The 16,264-nt window shown below is 39.9% G+C and overlaps 2 protein-coding genes across 5 annotated transcripts in view; both read right to left on the bottom strand.

Annotated features, from left to right (window-relative positions):
• LOC113034593 (calcineurin subunit B type 1) overlaps positions 1-3,400 on the bottom strand; it is a 30,917-nt gene extending 27,517 nt beyond the window's left edge. Inside the window, exon 1 of the mRNA XM_026189284.2 lies at positions 3,120-3,400. Coding sequence (XP_026045069.1) covers positions 3,120-3,122 — 3 coding nt within the window. The 5' untranslated portion in view covers positions 3,123-3,400. The remainder of the gene's footprint in view (positions 1-3,119) is intronic.
• A 1,235-nt stretch (positions 3,401-4,635) lies between these two features.
• On the bottom strand, positions 4,636-15,568 carry cnrip1b (cannabinoid receptor interacting protein 1b). 4 transcript variants are annotated; one of them, XM_026191140.2, is made up of 3 exons: positions 14,995-15,550; positions 13,547-13,691; positions 4,636-6,139 (listed from the first exon to the last, which is right to left on the bottom strand). In XM_026191140.2, the coding sequence occupies exons 1-3, from the start codon at positions 15,171-15,173 to the stop codon at positions 5,975-5,977; spliced, it is 489 nt and encodes a 162-aa protein (XP_026046925.1). In that variant the 5' UTR covers positions 15,174-15,550; the 3' UTR covers positions 4,636-5,974. The 4 variants fall into 4 exon arrangements, with proteins under 4 accessions (XP_026046925.1, XP_080143999.1, XP_080143998.1 ...); XM_080287873.1 differs by having other exon boundaries at positions 13,559-13,691; XM_080287872.1 differs by having other exon boundaries at positions 5,996-7,023.
• Between the last annotated feature and the right edge of the window lie 696 nt (positions 15,569-16,264).

Here is a 16,264-nt window from a genome sequence, read left to right as displayed (position 1 = left end):
AATAACTCTACCAACAGACTGGACAACAGTTCCTTTTATGTACTTGCAAGCAAGGGACTCAAACCACCGCAATCACACCTCTTGTGTTTTCAATGAGAAGAAGAACGAGCAGCAAAACCAGTGAATGAGATGTCTACATACGCACAATGTTGTTTTTGTGGTTTGTTACCTAGACCGCAGCACTACAAATAAAAAACACAAAATAAAAAATTTTGCTGAATAAACATTTTACAAATATCCATGGGCATGATATACACCAGGTGTTTACAATCTTCTTTTTTTTTTTTTTTTTAAACACTGTTGCGGTCATACAGCCAGGATTATTATAAATGCATGCTTAATTAAACTAAACATGTGCAACACGGTCATATTCAAACCAAAGCTTCTGCATGCAAATGCAATCTATAAACAGCGACTGCTGTTTACAATGATGTGTATAAATGCAGAGTCTCAACATGACAACATGAAAATTGCAGACAAAATGAGAGCAGGAATGACTTCATTGGCTTATACACCGCTCTGAATTCACAGTCATACCAAATCTCTGCTTTTTTCCCTCTTTTTTAAATTACATTAGACACTGGCATCAACATGGTCACAAAGTTTTACTTGGTCACAATAATCCCACCTCTAGTGTTTGACACGAGTAGTTCTCAGTTGTAAAGCTGCAAAAGTGTTGATACCGCCTTGACAAAGTTCTAATGGCGAGATCCTGCTGTCATTATGTGACAAATTGCTTCGAGATTAAGCACTGGCTCCGGACCAACCCTCATACCGCCTTAGTGAAAAGAGGTTGTAGAATTGGTGATTTTACATCAGCTAGAATATACAGAAGTGAGGTTTTGCTTCTCTAATCTTGATTATCAGGAAGAATATGCACCTGGTGAGTACATACTACGTCAAGTAGCAATGCAGTGGCAAATGGGAATGTACTTACACAATAGCCTTCCCAAGATTGAATTTTCTAAGTCAATATGCATAACACAGATTAAAGAAGGGGGGGGGAAAAAGGTCTAATAATAGCCAAGTCATGACAAACTATCTGACTTTGGTTAACATTTTATAGAAGAAAAAGATAAAGAAAATGTTAACACTGTTTCTAATAACCGTTTACTTTTTAGATGTCATAAGTGTTAGCATGAACTAACATGTTAGCATGTTGTTAGTATAACCCAATTAAGAATTAATATTTTAATTTTTCCTTTTCCAGGCAACAAGAAAACAGGAAATTCTCCCTCCCTAGACAGATTATAAATAAGACCAATAGCTAGTGTTGATGTGGTTGATACTGCTTATTTTATATCATGGGTGAACTGTCAATAAATACGGTCTGCAGTCATTCTGTAGTGTACATGAGGCTTTTGGGACAACATTTGGGTTAGAGGTTATATATGGGGCTTAGCCTTGAATATGCAAAGGTCAGCCTATTTAATGACCAATCACTGCTCTTTATTCCTGGTACTTACCTCAACCTGAAGACAACGAAGCATTTTCAGTTATTGTCCCCAATCTGGATTTTTCAAAGCCATCGAAGGACCCACCTTCATCCCCCTTAGCCTCCTCTTTCCCTATATCAGCCTATGCTTACACAATTTATTTACTTATGTACTACTACTACTACTACTAATTAACTACTTCTCTTATTAAAATAGGAATTAATTTAATCATTCTTAAGTTTATAATTGCTCTGTAAAGCAGAGGCGTCATACTCACTTTTTTTCATGGGCCCAATCTGATCTCAAGTGGGCCAGACCAGTAAAACTATTGCATAATAGCCTGTATGAAAAACACCCCTTTAAATGTCTCCTCTCTTTTATAAGTGCAAAGAACTACAAGCAGCTTCTTCAAATGTTCATTTTTTCACATTCGATGAACCATCAATTGTAAAATGAAGGTGTAATTAAGATAAATACGTAAAAACAAATGAATTTCAACACATCCATTTTACTATATTTGGCAGGTCCAACCGTCATTACATGTACATTACAATTCACAGATCACAGTGGATCTAAAATAGGCACAAAACTCTTACATGTCCAGTTTTTGTAAATAGACGAAAAAAAATAGCATTTTATGCATTTACAATTGTAAAAATTTGGCTATATCTAAAAATACTTCCACTATTTTGCATACATGATTTCTCCTGTGTAGTAATGCTGGCATCACGTCGCCAGACCAAGAACTGCAGTGCATTTTATTGAAATAAAGAGAGTAATTAATGTCTTTGCAAAGCTATCCGGTGGGTGGAATTGGACCCTCTAGTTGGCTGCTTTTGGTCCTCGGGCCACATGTTTAACAACCCTACTGTAAAAAGCATTTGGGTTACAGTTTTTAGAAGCAAGTCATATATATATATATATATATATATATATATATATATATATATATATATATATATATATATATATATATATATATATATATATATCCCTCGATGTATAGGCACACACGTACACCAAACAATCGTATGAAGTGTGTGTTGCAGGAACAAGCCTGTGGCCTACTATGGAAGCCTCCTCTACAACCACAGGTAGAAATGATACAAATGTAGCCTCGGCCGATTATTGCACTTATCACAGTTTAGTGGCTCAGACGAAACAATGTTGCAACCATCAACACAGCGCCATGCTATCTAGAAAACACACCGAGATGGATGTTATATATTTGAATGCAGTGCGATATAGTAGGAGCAAAGACCTAACATAAGCAGCCGTTACATTTTCCTGTCTGCTGTGTGAAATGTGCCACAAATAGTCGCCAGCCTAGGCTTAATAAGCGTGTATTTTTGTTTCGAAAACTCATTTGCACAGGCCTAGTTGCTAATAAGAGTGTAGGCTATGTCGAGAAGGGATAAGAAATATCTGGGCCACAAGCTGCAGGCTACTGTCAGCCCTGGGGTATTGCACAGAGAGCGCGACAGGGAGCCAAAAGTGGGTGAGAAAAGCGTTTCCTTCTCGCCACAGCTCTACGTTTTTTCGACCGTTCACTCAAAGCGGAACGCTCGCTACGAGCGAGAACCTGTCAAAACTGAGCTATATTCGACACATTAAAGCACAGGCCTGTCCACTGGTGTGTTCACCAGTCGGCGGAGGTTGAAAATAAGAGTCGTTGCTGCTTACCATCTTGCAGGTCGGATGATGAAATCCAAGCGATGTGAACGGAAAAGGAGGTTACAACAGCAGAAGTCAGCAGGCCGCCGAGCTGTGGCGAGAAATACAAGAAAAATACGCTGTAGGTGTTCTCGGCTCTCGTCCTGGCTTTACACCCAGGTTCAGGATCTCTTAACCGTTTCTCTCTCCTTCACCGAGGCTTTCACTGCAGTGGCTGAAGGGAGGGAGACCCGCTGGGAGGGGACAGTAAGCGGAGGAGGAGGTTCGGTTTGACAAGCAGGCGGTGGCGGAGGGGAGGAGAGAAGAGTCGAAGGGGGGGAGGTGCAGCAGTACTGTACATCCGGGAACTGCTGGGTCTATCGATTTATTTATTTATTTGTATTCCTGCTTCGAGTACAAGTTTGTGCACGTGCTCCCCCAACTGGCTTTATGACTGTACTACAAGAAGTGGCCAATCTAGCCTTCGTCTCCTGAACCTCAGTATATCCAAGTTTTACATGGAGTTCATTTTTGCTATAATGCCCTAAAGTGCTTGAATTATTCCTCGGCGATTGTGTTCCATATTGACACGGTAGCTTCACACAGTTGCTGCAGATTCACCTACTGAATCTCCTTGATATGCACCTGCTGTTTCACCACTTGCCAAATGTGCAATACTGGATTGAGAGCTGGTGAGTGTGAAGACCAGATAAGCATACCAAACTTAATTTCACATTAAAAAAAATAGTCTGAGGTGATTTTACCTTTGTGACATGGTACATTATCATGCTGGAAGCAGCAAGATGTCAAAAGATGGGTGCACTGTAGTCATTAAGGGATGGACATGGTCAGCAGTAATACTCAGGTAGAGTGTGGTGTTTAAATAAGGCTTAGTGGTCCTACGGAGCCCAAGGTATCCCAAGAAAATACCCCCTCACATTTACACCACCAATAGTCTGAACCACTTATACAAGACAGAATGGGTCTATGATTTCATGTTGTTTATGCAAAATTCTTCTTTTTGACAATGTGCTTGTTTCTAGATTGTCTTATCCTTGTATTTATCCCCAAACGCCTTAATAAATCACCTATAAACATGACCCAAACAACAGCAATATGTTTTGTGCGAGTATGCACATAATGTGATTCTGCAGTATGGTTTCCTTTGTGTCAGCCATTTTCTTCTGTACTATACTTTTTTCGGAGGATGTGCATGGATTCTTTGTTTGTTCCTAATTCCATTCCATTTTTTAAAAATGTATACAGCGCCAATTCACGACAACATTCACCTCAAGGTCTATTATATTGTAAGGTAAAGACCCTACAGTTTTAGAAAGAAACACCAATAATAACACAAACTTCTATGACGAAGCACTTAGTGACAGTGGGAAAAACACACTGAAAGTGAAAAGAGAAGATTGGAGAAGAAATGCTCCGTCCATTAAGCAAAGCCCCCCCGCTCCCCACCAGCAACATAAGCTTATTGCTGCATAACAAAGTTTTATTCCTAATCTTAAACATAGCACAGAATGAGTGTGCCACGCAAAAAGATTTTTCATTTTAATGTCTACAATGTAAACAGTCAACACTATCACAAAAAAGGTCAGAACAATACTGAATATAAACTTCACCACAGAAAAATTTTAACATCACATTTGACACCAATTTCTTGCATAGGTAAGTAAAGTATTTAATTGAAAATAGTTGTCATTTCTACAAAGTACACACAGTAACGTAAAAACATTTCACATGGTCCACTCACTGTACAAAAATACATTTTTTAAAATATCATATATTTACCACATTAAATAGAACAAAATGGTCCAAATATTCCAAATAAATTATTTGTCTTTATGCACAAATATCCGTGGCAAGGACCACTGTTAGAGGTAGAGAGAATAAACATACACTAGACAGGGGCACAACTTCACCCAAATCCAAAACTCCTATTTGCCACACTGTATTACACAAATGATAAAACACAGTGATCCACAACACTACCCTGAGGGTTTCATTCCAAAATTGGGACTATTTTAAAAATCACTCGAAGTGTGACAGCAAAGTTTCGATAATTTCATGGTTGCTGACTCACAAGACTCACAAGTGCAATCCATTGCAAAATGATATGGGCTGAAAACATTTATCAAACAAGACAGTTATGATTTTGGGTAACAACAACTAACCAAAGTTTGCATAGAAGCAGTCAATAATGACTTAAAATGGCAACAGCACCAACAAAACAGCTGTTTGGATAATAAGAACAGCCTTCAGCCTTGGCACAGCATAAATGAAGCTGAATTCAATTGAACCGAACTGAATTCTAAATTTATATTACAGTGACAGAAACAGTTGTTTTGATTCTTGTATAAATTACTGCACTTGTTAAATCAGACAGAGAATGATGTAATTCATTTTTAGGCATGTCTGAAGAATTTCTTTAACCACACTAGAATGCTCTGTGTTTCCTTTTGTGGAAAGTTTGGATTTTGAAATGAAACTCTCTGTAGACGTTCAGTAGCTTCAAAGTACATGCACGTCTGTACAAGCACCATATGTAAACAGATACTGTAACTAAACACACAGGCACTCTCACACACATACACCAATGTACATACATGTAACTCTTGTCACACTTGGGGTTTACCAGATGTCACAAAAAAACTGCATGTGAAAAAAAATATTTGCCTCATAAAACTTCATTTAATTTTAGCCTCAATAAATGCGAAAAGACTGGAAACATCACTGCATTTTATATTTCAAACCATTAGAAATGAATTAGCAGGAGCCTGAACACATTCTTGAGGGCATAATGGAGGGAAATCCTGCCACAGAATTGTCTTCATTTCAAAACAACATGCAGATGATTTAAAAAATCTTTCAGACCATCACACAAACATCTCCTTGTTGACCCACATGAGCGTACGCGTGTCGTTGGGTTTGCATTCGTATTCAATGCTGTTGAAGCTGTTTCCCCACTGGCAGTGATCCCTCTTGTTGTAGTTGTAGTACTTCACCTGCCACACCGTTTCAAACATTCCCGCCTCTGTGAACTGAAGCAGAAGCAGATGTACCACTGTGTGCATACACTGGCGCACACAATGATGTAGAGCACATGCAGTGTGGTAGACTGGAACATGCATGGGTACTCTCTCTATAAAGGCACAGACTCCTGTTGCATCATGTGTAAAATCATTTGAAGATGCAGTGAAAAGGGAGCATACTGACAGCACAGATGGATGCACACACAGGCACACGCACACGCACACGCACACACACACACACACTTCCAAACACACACACCAGATCATCCCATAGGCCTCAGCGTGTGAACTCAACAGATGGGTCACACATATAAATGTATGTAGACACAAATAACACAGTATTTCATAATGTATTTATATTTCATTTTACTGCCAGAAAACCAGAAACTTTAAATTTATTAATATATATTAATGTATTTTCATGTAAAATCTTAGCATTAGGTGTTCTCATTGCCATAAAAATCTATGTAGTGCTGCTTGCTGAAAGAAAAATGTACCATCTTCAATGATGTCACACTTTCTAAAATGGAACTTGAGCAAGGAAAGCGGAGGATGCTGGAGAAGCTGCGATTAAAGATACAAAGTGAATCTTCAGGGAAGTGTTTTTATCCATGGTGCATGAAAAGCTGTGACTGAGTGGGCAGTGCATGTGATAAAATATATACATGGGGTGCTGACGGTTCTTTAAGTTATCACTTTAACCTGTTAAGTTAAACTGTCTTAACTTGGCAAAGGCTAAGGCCGATTAACTTCTTATTTGCCAGCATAAAAACTATTTGTTTGACAGCACTCACTGGATATTCAAAACAATGGGATAGTCCATGGAGCTCACTGAAGTCTAAGAAAGAAGGTCTTCTTGAGATTTGCGATTCCATTTGAGAGTCCAAGATCACCTGTTGAAACAATTCTATATATTAAAACTTAGTTGGATTTGTCACTACTTTGCCAATACCCAAAACTGTCACCCTGAGATGAGAGGAAGTTGACTGAGATGTTCAGGAACTAGGGGAGAGCGGGGTAAGTTGTCACACGGGTAAGTTGTCACACTGTTCATAACTCCAACACTAGAGGCTCTATCTCAAAAATGAAATAGCCACTTTGTGTGACTTCTTCTTCTATAGTCAACCTCCTGTTCACATGTGGTCAAGACTGCTCTAATCTGAGGTGAGCACATCTTTTTTATTTTTTTGACCTAAAAGGAAAAATAAATCACTTTAAATTTTCTTCAGTACAACTTTGTTAGGTATAGATGTTACAAATTATTATTTTACACAAAATAGAGGAGACATTAACGTGTCTTTTGATACTTCAGCTGATGTGCTATGTTGAGCTAACCCTGACATTTAGCCAAAATTAGCATAAATGTCAGTTTGGGGCAAGTTGTCTCATTAACTTTGGGGCAAGTCGTCACATGTGACAACTTGCCCCAATACAAATAAATGCTCCAAAAAATTGTGATATTGTAATTCATTTGTATTTGCAATAAGGTTTTTGAAGAAAGGAAGGAGAGGCAGGAATTAAGGAAGGAAGGAAGAAAGTAAGATGGTTCGAAATTATCAACGAAAGACAGAGCGTGGCAGAACACCACCTGACATTATGTTAAAGGCAGTCAGGCAGGTAAAGATGCAGAACAAATCAATCAGAAGTACAGCAAAGGATTTTGACATAAATTACCGTACTCTAACTCGGTATTGTCAAAAGATTACCAGAGAAGAAATTGAAAGTCAGACAGCCATGCCAACAACAATGGTTGGTTATACAACGCCAAGGAAGATTTTTTCCCCTGATTTGGAAAAGCAGCTTGTTGAGTATATTACTAGGTCAGCTGACATTTATTTTGGTCTGTCACCAAGTGAGGTCAGAAAGCTTGCCTACCAGTTTGCTGTGGCACACGAACTGAAGTTTGTGCCTTTGTGGGCAGAAAAAGAAAAGGCCAGCAAAGAGTGGTTTACAGGCTTTTTAAAGCGGCATACAACATTGTCACTGAGAAAGCCAGAAGCAACTAGCCTTGCCAGGGCAAGTAGCTTCAACAGAGAGAATGTCAATGCTTTCTTTGACAACTTGGAGAAAGTGTTATGCAAATATGAGTTTGGACCAGGAGACATTTGGAATGTTGATGAAACTGGGGTCACCACTGTACATAAACCAGACAAAGTGTTGGCCAGACGTGGATTCAAACAAGTAGGGTCATTGACCTCTGCTGAAAGGGGAACCCTTGTCACACTGGCCTGTGCTGTCTCAGCCATAGGGAATAGTTTACCTCCATACTTTATTTTCCCGCGTGTCCACTTCCGTAACCATTTCCTGATCAACGGGCCACCCGGCAGCAAAGGAGGGGCAAATTCCTCTGGATGGATGAAAGACACACACTTTGTTGACTTCCTGCAACATTTCAATGAACATACAAAGTGTTCAAAGGAGAAGCCCTGTTTACTCCTTTTGGACAACCACGAGTCTCATCTGTCCATTGATGGACTCAATTATGCCAAAGAAAATGGCATAATCATGCTGTCATTCCCACCCCACTGCTCACATCGGCTCCAACCATTAGACAGGTCTGTCTACGGGCCACTAAAGAGGCACATCAACAGCACGTGTGATGCCTGGATGAGGAACAACCCTGGGAAGACAATGTCTATTTATGACATTCCTGGGATTGTGGCAATTGCATATCCTCTGGCTGCAACCCCATTGAACATTCAGGCTGGTTTTAGGGTGGCTGGGATTCAACCTTACAACAGAAATGTATTTCTGGAAGCCGAGTTTGCACCATCCTACGTCACAGATCGCCCTATTCCGGACCCTGCCCTGCCAGGCCCCAGCACTACCTCTGCACTGCCAGGCCCCAGCACCAACTCTGCACTGCTAGGCCCCAGCACCAACTCTGAACTGCCAAGCTCCAGCACCATCTCTATCACGAGCTCACCCTTACCCAGCACTGCAATTACTGACAGCAGACTACCAACTCCAGAGGACATCCGGCCATATCCAAAAGCTGGCCGCCGAAAACCATCCAGCAAAGGAAGAAAACGACGCAAATCAGCAATTCTAACCGACACGCCAGTGAAGCAGCAACTAGAAAAAGAAAAGAATAAGGCTGAATCTAGCAAAAAGCTGTTTCAAAAGAGAGGGACGCGAGGGGGGAAAACATCTGGACCTATGAAGAACAACGCAGCTAAAAGAAGAAAAATAATTCAAGAGTCATCATCAGATGATGAAGAGTGCTTCTGCCTTGTCTGTGTGGAGCCATTTTCAAACAGTCGTCCAAAAGAGACCTGGGTAAAATGCATAAAATGCAACAAATGGGCCCATGATGCTTGCACCTCAGGCCAGGCAATTTATGTGTGCCAGAATTGTGACTCTGAAGTTGAGTCTGATTAATCAGAAATAGGGCATCTGTTTTGTTCAGAGGATAAACATGTTAATTAAAGCAAGTTATTTGCAGCATTCCATTCAGTTATGATGGATTTATGTGCAAGCCAGAGAACATTTGAGTTTAAAGTTCAAACTAAAGTTTTCTTTCTACTTAATGTTTTGATTAAAATGTGTATTGGATTGAAATAATTGTTTTTTTCCAAATTCTCTTGGCATAATTGTTCAAATTTCCAGTTTTGGTTTGAATTTAACAATTAAAATCAATAATCACAATTAAGTATTTGTGTTCTTATTTTAAGATAATCTAGTGTGACAACTTACCTGCCGATGGGGCAAATTGTCACAAGTGCACATTCTCCATTCAACAGTCTACAACTCCGTAATGAGATAAGATATGAAAATGTAATGAATACATCATATGTGCCCGAGACTTCCTTCTTTCATTTGGTGAAACATTTATTACGTTGTGATGTATGGTGCTCAGTAAAAGTTAGTCAGTGTGAAAAGTGTGACAACTTACCCCGCTCTCCCCTACTACCAAGGCTCAAGCCTGCCATGAACTGCAAACTGCTGGAAAACCAGCATCACTGTTCACAGTGAAAAGTTTTATGTCACTGTGGAGCGAGAGGGTACAGACCTGCCCCTTGAAATTTAATTGAAAATCCAACACCTTCAGCCTATATGGACAAGCGGATTGCCTTCTGGAAAAAAGTTTTTGATAGGACAAAATAAAGATTGAGCTACTTTGGCCGCAGTGAGAAGAGGTATGTTCTGAGGAATAAAGATGAGGATTTCAAACCTAAGAACACTGTAGCAACCGTCAAACACAGTGGTGGTAACATCATGATCTGGGGGCCGTTTGCTGCCATTATTACTGGTACATTGCACAAAATTGATGGAATAAAGAAGGAGGAGACCTGCTTCCAAATTCTTCAACCTTGCCTCAAATCAACAGCTAGATGGTTGAAACTTAGACAGAGTTGGGTGTTCCAGCAGGACAATAACTGGAAACACACATCAAAGCTCAGTCCATGTCAGCAAACAAACCAGTTTAAATGAACTCTACCAACTCTGTCACAAACAGTGGTCAAATATCCAGCCATAATAATGCCAGGATCTTGTTTATGGCTACCAAAATTGAGATAGATCTTGGTGGAGAGTGGCCGAGCTAAGATCTTGTGGGACTTCCAGATACAGACGTACAAAATGGTGGCGGCAAACCAACCAGACATAGTGGTGGTAGACAAGCAGAAAGCAGAAGAAGATGGCCATAGTGATAGGTGTAGCGATACAGAATAACAGCAACATCAGGAAGAAGGAACACAAGAAACTTGAGAAGTACCAAGGGCTCAGAGAAGAGCTCGAGAAGATGTGGAGGGTGAAGGTAACAGTGGTCCTAGTGGTAATCGGAGCACTAGGTGCAGTGACTCCCAAGCTAGGTGGGTGGCTCCAGCAGATCCCAGGAACAACATCCAAGATCTCTGTCCAGAAGAGCGCAGTCCTGGGAACAGCTAAGATACTGCGCAGTACCCTCAAGCTCCCAGGCCTCTGGTAGAGGACACAAGAGAAGAATTTATATATATACTTTTGACTCTGTGTGGATTACAGAATATATAAATAAATTCAAACTTATAATAATAATAATAATAATACATTTTATTTGAAAGCGCCTTTCAGAACACTTAAGGACACTGTACACAGCACAACACATAAAACAAATTTAAAATAGCAGAGTAGAAAGGTTATGTGGGATAAGCAAATTTGAACAAGTGAGTTTTGAGTCTAGACTTAAAGAGAGAAGAAAGTGATATTTCCTTAATCAGGAAGTAGGGAATTCCAGAGTCGAGGAGCAGACCAACTGAAAGCCCTGCTCCCCATGGTGGAAAGATGGGCAAGACGGGGAGAGGGGACAGAGAGAGAAAGAGAAGAAGAAGATCTGAGACACCGAGATGGGATGGTGATCTGAACCAAATCAGAGAGATATGGAAGGGAGAGATGATGAATTGCCTTAAGCGTATACAAAAGTATTTTGAAATTGATGCGATATTTGACCAGGAGCCAATGAAGCTGCTGCAGGACAAGAGTGATGTGATGGATAGAAGGGGTCCTGGTGATAATATGGGCAGCAGAGTTCTGGATGCGTTGGAGCTTGTGGATGGATTTTAGAGTAAGACCGAAAAGAAGTAAATTACAGTAATCGATGGCTATTAACAAGAATGGCAGTGGCATGTGGAGTGAGAAAAGGACAGAGATGATTAAACTTGTGCATCTAATTGTTGTTTTTTTGAAGTCATTAAAGACATATGCTTTACAATCAATCCACCCTGGAAAAAGTAATTAAAAGTTCAAAATTAACATGACATTCATGACCATGATGAATATATATAGCCTTCTGATCACAACAGTAATATTACACAAATACTGAGATATGATATAAATATATAATATATAAGTTGTGAATATGCTTAAATGTAGGTGTAAATATAAAAGTAGTCTTAGGTACTCCTACGCTCATAAAATACTGTATCAGGCTATCACAAATCAATGGACCGGTGATGCAGCTGTGCCACACATCACCGATTAAAATCACTTTAACATAATGTTTCTTTTTGATTAAATGCCTCAACTCCTCACATGTCGTGTTTCTCCCTCAGGCATAAGAGGACCTAAGACTTGAGAACGCAAGGAAAGGAATCAAGGACATACCAGCTGAGACTCACTGTATATCATGAGGTTGCTTTCCCTCCATTGTGATTGTCTTTCCTTCTTTAATTAGTCTTGTCTATTCAATTACTCTCTGCACACCCACACACCCACACACACATGAATATGTTTGTCCTGTGTAAATTGTCAGTCCATCTGTATTCTTGGATTCCTGATTTCTCCGTTTGGCTTATTGTGAGTTTGAATCAGCTTAGCATTAAACTGGGATTTTGGTGTATTCCTGCCTCATGTGTCCTTCATCTGGGTCCTCATTTGCATAAAACATAGTAGAAAGTTTGACAGAATTACTTCTATTAGTTCAGTGTTAAGTTCCAATCTTAATCCAAGTGTATTAACAAACTCTGTTAACACACAACTGACCGCAGTCACTGTTAACCTTTTTGGGTTTATTTCTTAGCCACCTGTGTTAGAACATTAGAGACATTTCTGGGTTTCGCAAAGCTGATTAAGAATAAAACATCACCATGGGCTCCAGGAAATTCAATACTTGATATTTTTACTGTTCACTGGAAGACAGAGCAGAGTTGAAACCCTAAATAGGTTATATTTCCACCCTCGAAACATTCATCATCTACCTGGTAACCTTGGATAAAAAAAATGAGGCTATCAAGATACTCTGTAACCATAGAAACACTGCCAGAACCAGAACCATGACAACATAAACAGGCATGGTAAGACCATCACTTGACATTAATCTCAGGATTATAAGAACATTATGAAACACAGATATAGATGAGGTGAAGTGGCTGAACACAGATGAGATCACTTGGTGATTAAAGGGCTGGTGAAGACCAAATCTTTCTATCAGCAGGTTTTGATTTTAATCTGTCTCCATCCCATTTATTCCTATTTTCAGTAAAAATGTGTGCCACAGTTATTATTATGTTGAAGTAATTGTAAGATATGACACAACAAAGCTGGTGGAGGATCTAGAGATATATTAAGAAGACCAGGTAAGTAGTCTAAATGCATCCAGATTAAGAATAAATAGATGATCTGGTTATTTCTGGAGCCAAAAAGGGCCTTGGTTGCTACAATGAAAAACACAAAACACTACCATGTTTAACGTCTTAAAATGAGTGGAACTGTAAACATGACTTGCAAAACTGATAAAAAGTCAATCAAGAGAACCAAAATCCAAATTGAAGATACATGAATGATAAAACCATCGTTAAAGAATTAGAATTTTTTTTAAAGAGCTTACTGGGAACAGGGAAGCTCTTCATCAGGTTTCTTTACCAGCTCATATCAAAACATAATTCCTAAACACACGAGAACAGTTCTTCCACCTCTGTGCTGTGCACAGTGTATCCATACCTGTATGCTGACCTGAACTGGTTGCCTCTCTCCACTTTTGGTATGTGCCACACCTTCTGTGTCGTACAGGCCAGTATAGACCACAGACTGTGGGTCTTTAGACTGCTGCTCCAGGGGGAAGGTCACCCCACCCACGCTCATTGACCTGCATTGACCAGATCACACAGCAAAAATAGAATCATCACAAAACAGCAAAGGTATGAAATGCATGAATGAAAATAGTTTTACACAAAGAGGGAGGGAGAGAGAAAATCAGAGGAAGAGAGAGAGAGAGAGAGAGCCTTGTGTTGACAAATCAGTTGGTGAAATAGGGCTACAGCTGGGCTTCACTGGCTTGCCCCACATTCAGTTCAACACCACCTATGCATCACTGCGTGTGTGACCTAGTTTTATATTGGAGTGCTCCTTCAGTGATGTTTTTACATCCTGGTAGTTAAATATCCGACGCTAATCCTTATTGGGAGATGCGAGTACGACAACTCACATTACATAATCATGAATTGTAGGCAAATCCCAGGAGGGCGGTGCCACAAAGCCCAAACACTGGAGTCCTAATCTGCGGGGGATTTGACGTGCAGCCAGTTGGGGTTTATGCTGCCTTTATGTGCTCCACGTAAAATCCAACTTTTGAACGTTGAACTTGGAAACAGTCTCTTTACCCCGTTGAGCGCTCCAGCAAGGCTTGCTTCTAATTCAGTTATTATTATTATTATTATTATTATTATTATTATTATTATTATTATTGAAAGCTACTTAAAAGAGGAAAAGGGGTGTGTTGTTTTAGGCTCTCTGTATTTTAGGCTTGAAAATCAAAATCAAGCCTAAAATACAGAGACCATCAGAACATCGTTGTAATCGACTGCAGGTTTAAAATCTGCACTTGCCTTCTCTTCAGCATATCTGCTAAAGTCAGTGGTATCAGTGCGTCTGCCTTATCCTTGGTCAGTTACAACAAAGACATGTATCTAATTACTCTCAGTGCAGATGAAGCAGAAAAGCAGTGGTGCAGGCTATTTCGCTTTAAATGGGAAATACATTAAATCAGAAACAAACAATACGACAAAGAAGTCCCAATATTTAGTAAATTCAGGGAGGATTAATAAAATATTCGTAAAACAACGTCATACAACCCCACAGGTCGCTATAGAAATAATTATTTAAAGGGAAAATATCATCAAAAATAGCAAATCAGACAGAAGGAAAAATCTTCATTATTTGAAAGGCTTTCTGAGCTTTTATCGCCATCCTCCAATAACGTTTATCTGAATGCCTGAAAATATGTCAGCGACGCTCTTTGATAAATGAAATGATCTTTGCGTTTCCAAAAATAGAATATAGATTTAGAATATGGTGATCTGGACGTGATATTTGCCTCCCTGGATTAATAGGTTTCCTAGCAGTTTGGTTGGGTTATGACCTGGTCAGGAAAATCCACATGGGCTACCTACGTGGCCTCGACCGCTCCTGGTTTAACAACCACCTCGATTTTGTACTTCGACCCGGTCAGAAGCTTGATGGTTCGGGTCTGTCCGAACCGGGTCCCGTCGGATTTGAAGTACACGGCTGTGTTGTTAGGAAGCATCTTCAGTGAAATCCCAATTTTCACGATCTGCGGAACGTTGGCCATGTTTCCATATAGCTAGTGTATCTCAGGAGGACCGCGGGGTGTGGGAGGGATCGTCGATCAGTTCGTGGAAACTGAGAAATGCCGTGTGGTGAATCCCAGAGAGCACCGCGCAGCACGGGGAATTGCGCTGCGTAATCCCGTCCAACCTCCAGAATATAAACCTAATCCCAACCGTTGCACTGTCTCTCTCCCCCTCTCTCTCTATACACACTCTATCACCGACTATAGCCACCATCCTCTCGATCGCTCTCTCACCTATCGTCACTGTTTGCTTGCAACACAACCAATGCTGCTAGTATAATAGGTCATCTATTCTCTCTCTTTATATCTATGTATATCTACGTTGTCATCGACCAATGTAAAATTTGTGTCTCGCTGTCCTTGGTCCTGAAGTCGTGCCAGTTAAGACAGCGGAGCACTTAAAGTGATCCTCAAAGGACCGATTAATCCTTGAATACTCTTAACACCGCGCACAGCTCTCCTTGGGTTAGGCGTCGAAAGTGACACATCGTCACAAAAACCCTTAAAATGAAGCAGTTTGAATTTTAACCCCCCAAATGCACGAAGAAACAAACCTGGTCTCAAATTCTGTTCACAGAGCCGAATGACTGAAATTAGTCAGTGTACAGTAAACAGCATTAGTCTAGCTGGCAGTAATTTCGAATCTATTTATTGAAAAGAGAAGTGTTATCTATATACACTAGAAAACCCCAATTTTTTCAGGTTTTTATTGAAAATTATGCAGTTTAATGTCTCATTGAGCTCTGAAATGAAAGCATAGTACAAATAAGCAATAAGAGTTAAAAAAGAAATCATGGAATCAATTTAGAAACCAAACTTTATTCTAAACCTTTGACTCAAGTAGCCACCTTTGGCAGATATAACAGCTGAACACCCCGGTGGCACATTACAATAAAAATCGAAAGCTCTTCTCATATCTGTTGCAGAGATTACCATAAATGTGGGGCACATGTAGGTTGCTTTGCTTTCACTCTTCTTTCCAGTTCGTCCCAAGACCAGCTCGATGGGAGAGACTATGCTGGCCACTCCATACTTTCAAGCTTACTGTCTTGTTCTTTTTTCCTAAGTAA

The sequence above is a fragment of the Astatotilapia calliptera genome, chromosome 13 (assembly GCF_964374335.1).
Source record: "Astatotilapia calliptera chromosome 13, fAstCal68.1, whole genome shotgun sequence".
In the NCBI taxonomy this organism is placed as follows: domain Eukaryota; kingdom Metazoa; phylum Chordata; class Actinopteri; order Cichliformes; family Cichlidae; genus Astatotilapia; species Astatotilapia calliptera.
The sequence above is the reverse complement of the archived record's forward strand: the minus strand, read 5'-3'. Positions and strand labels throughout refer to the sequence as shown.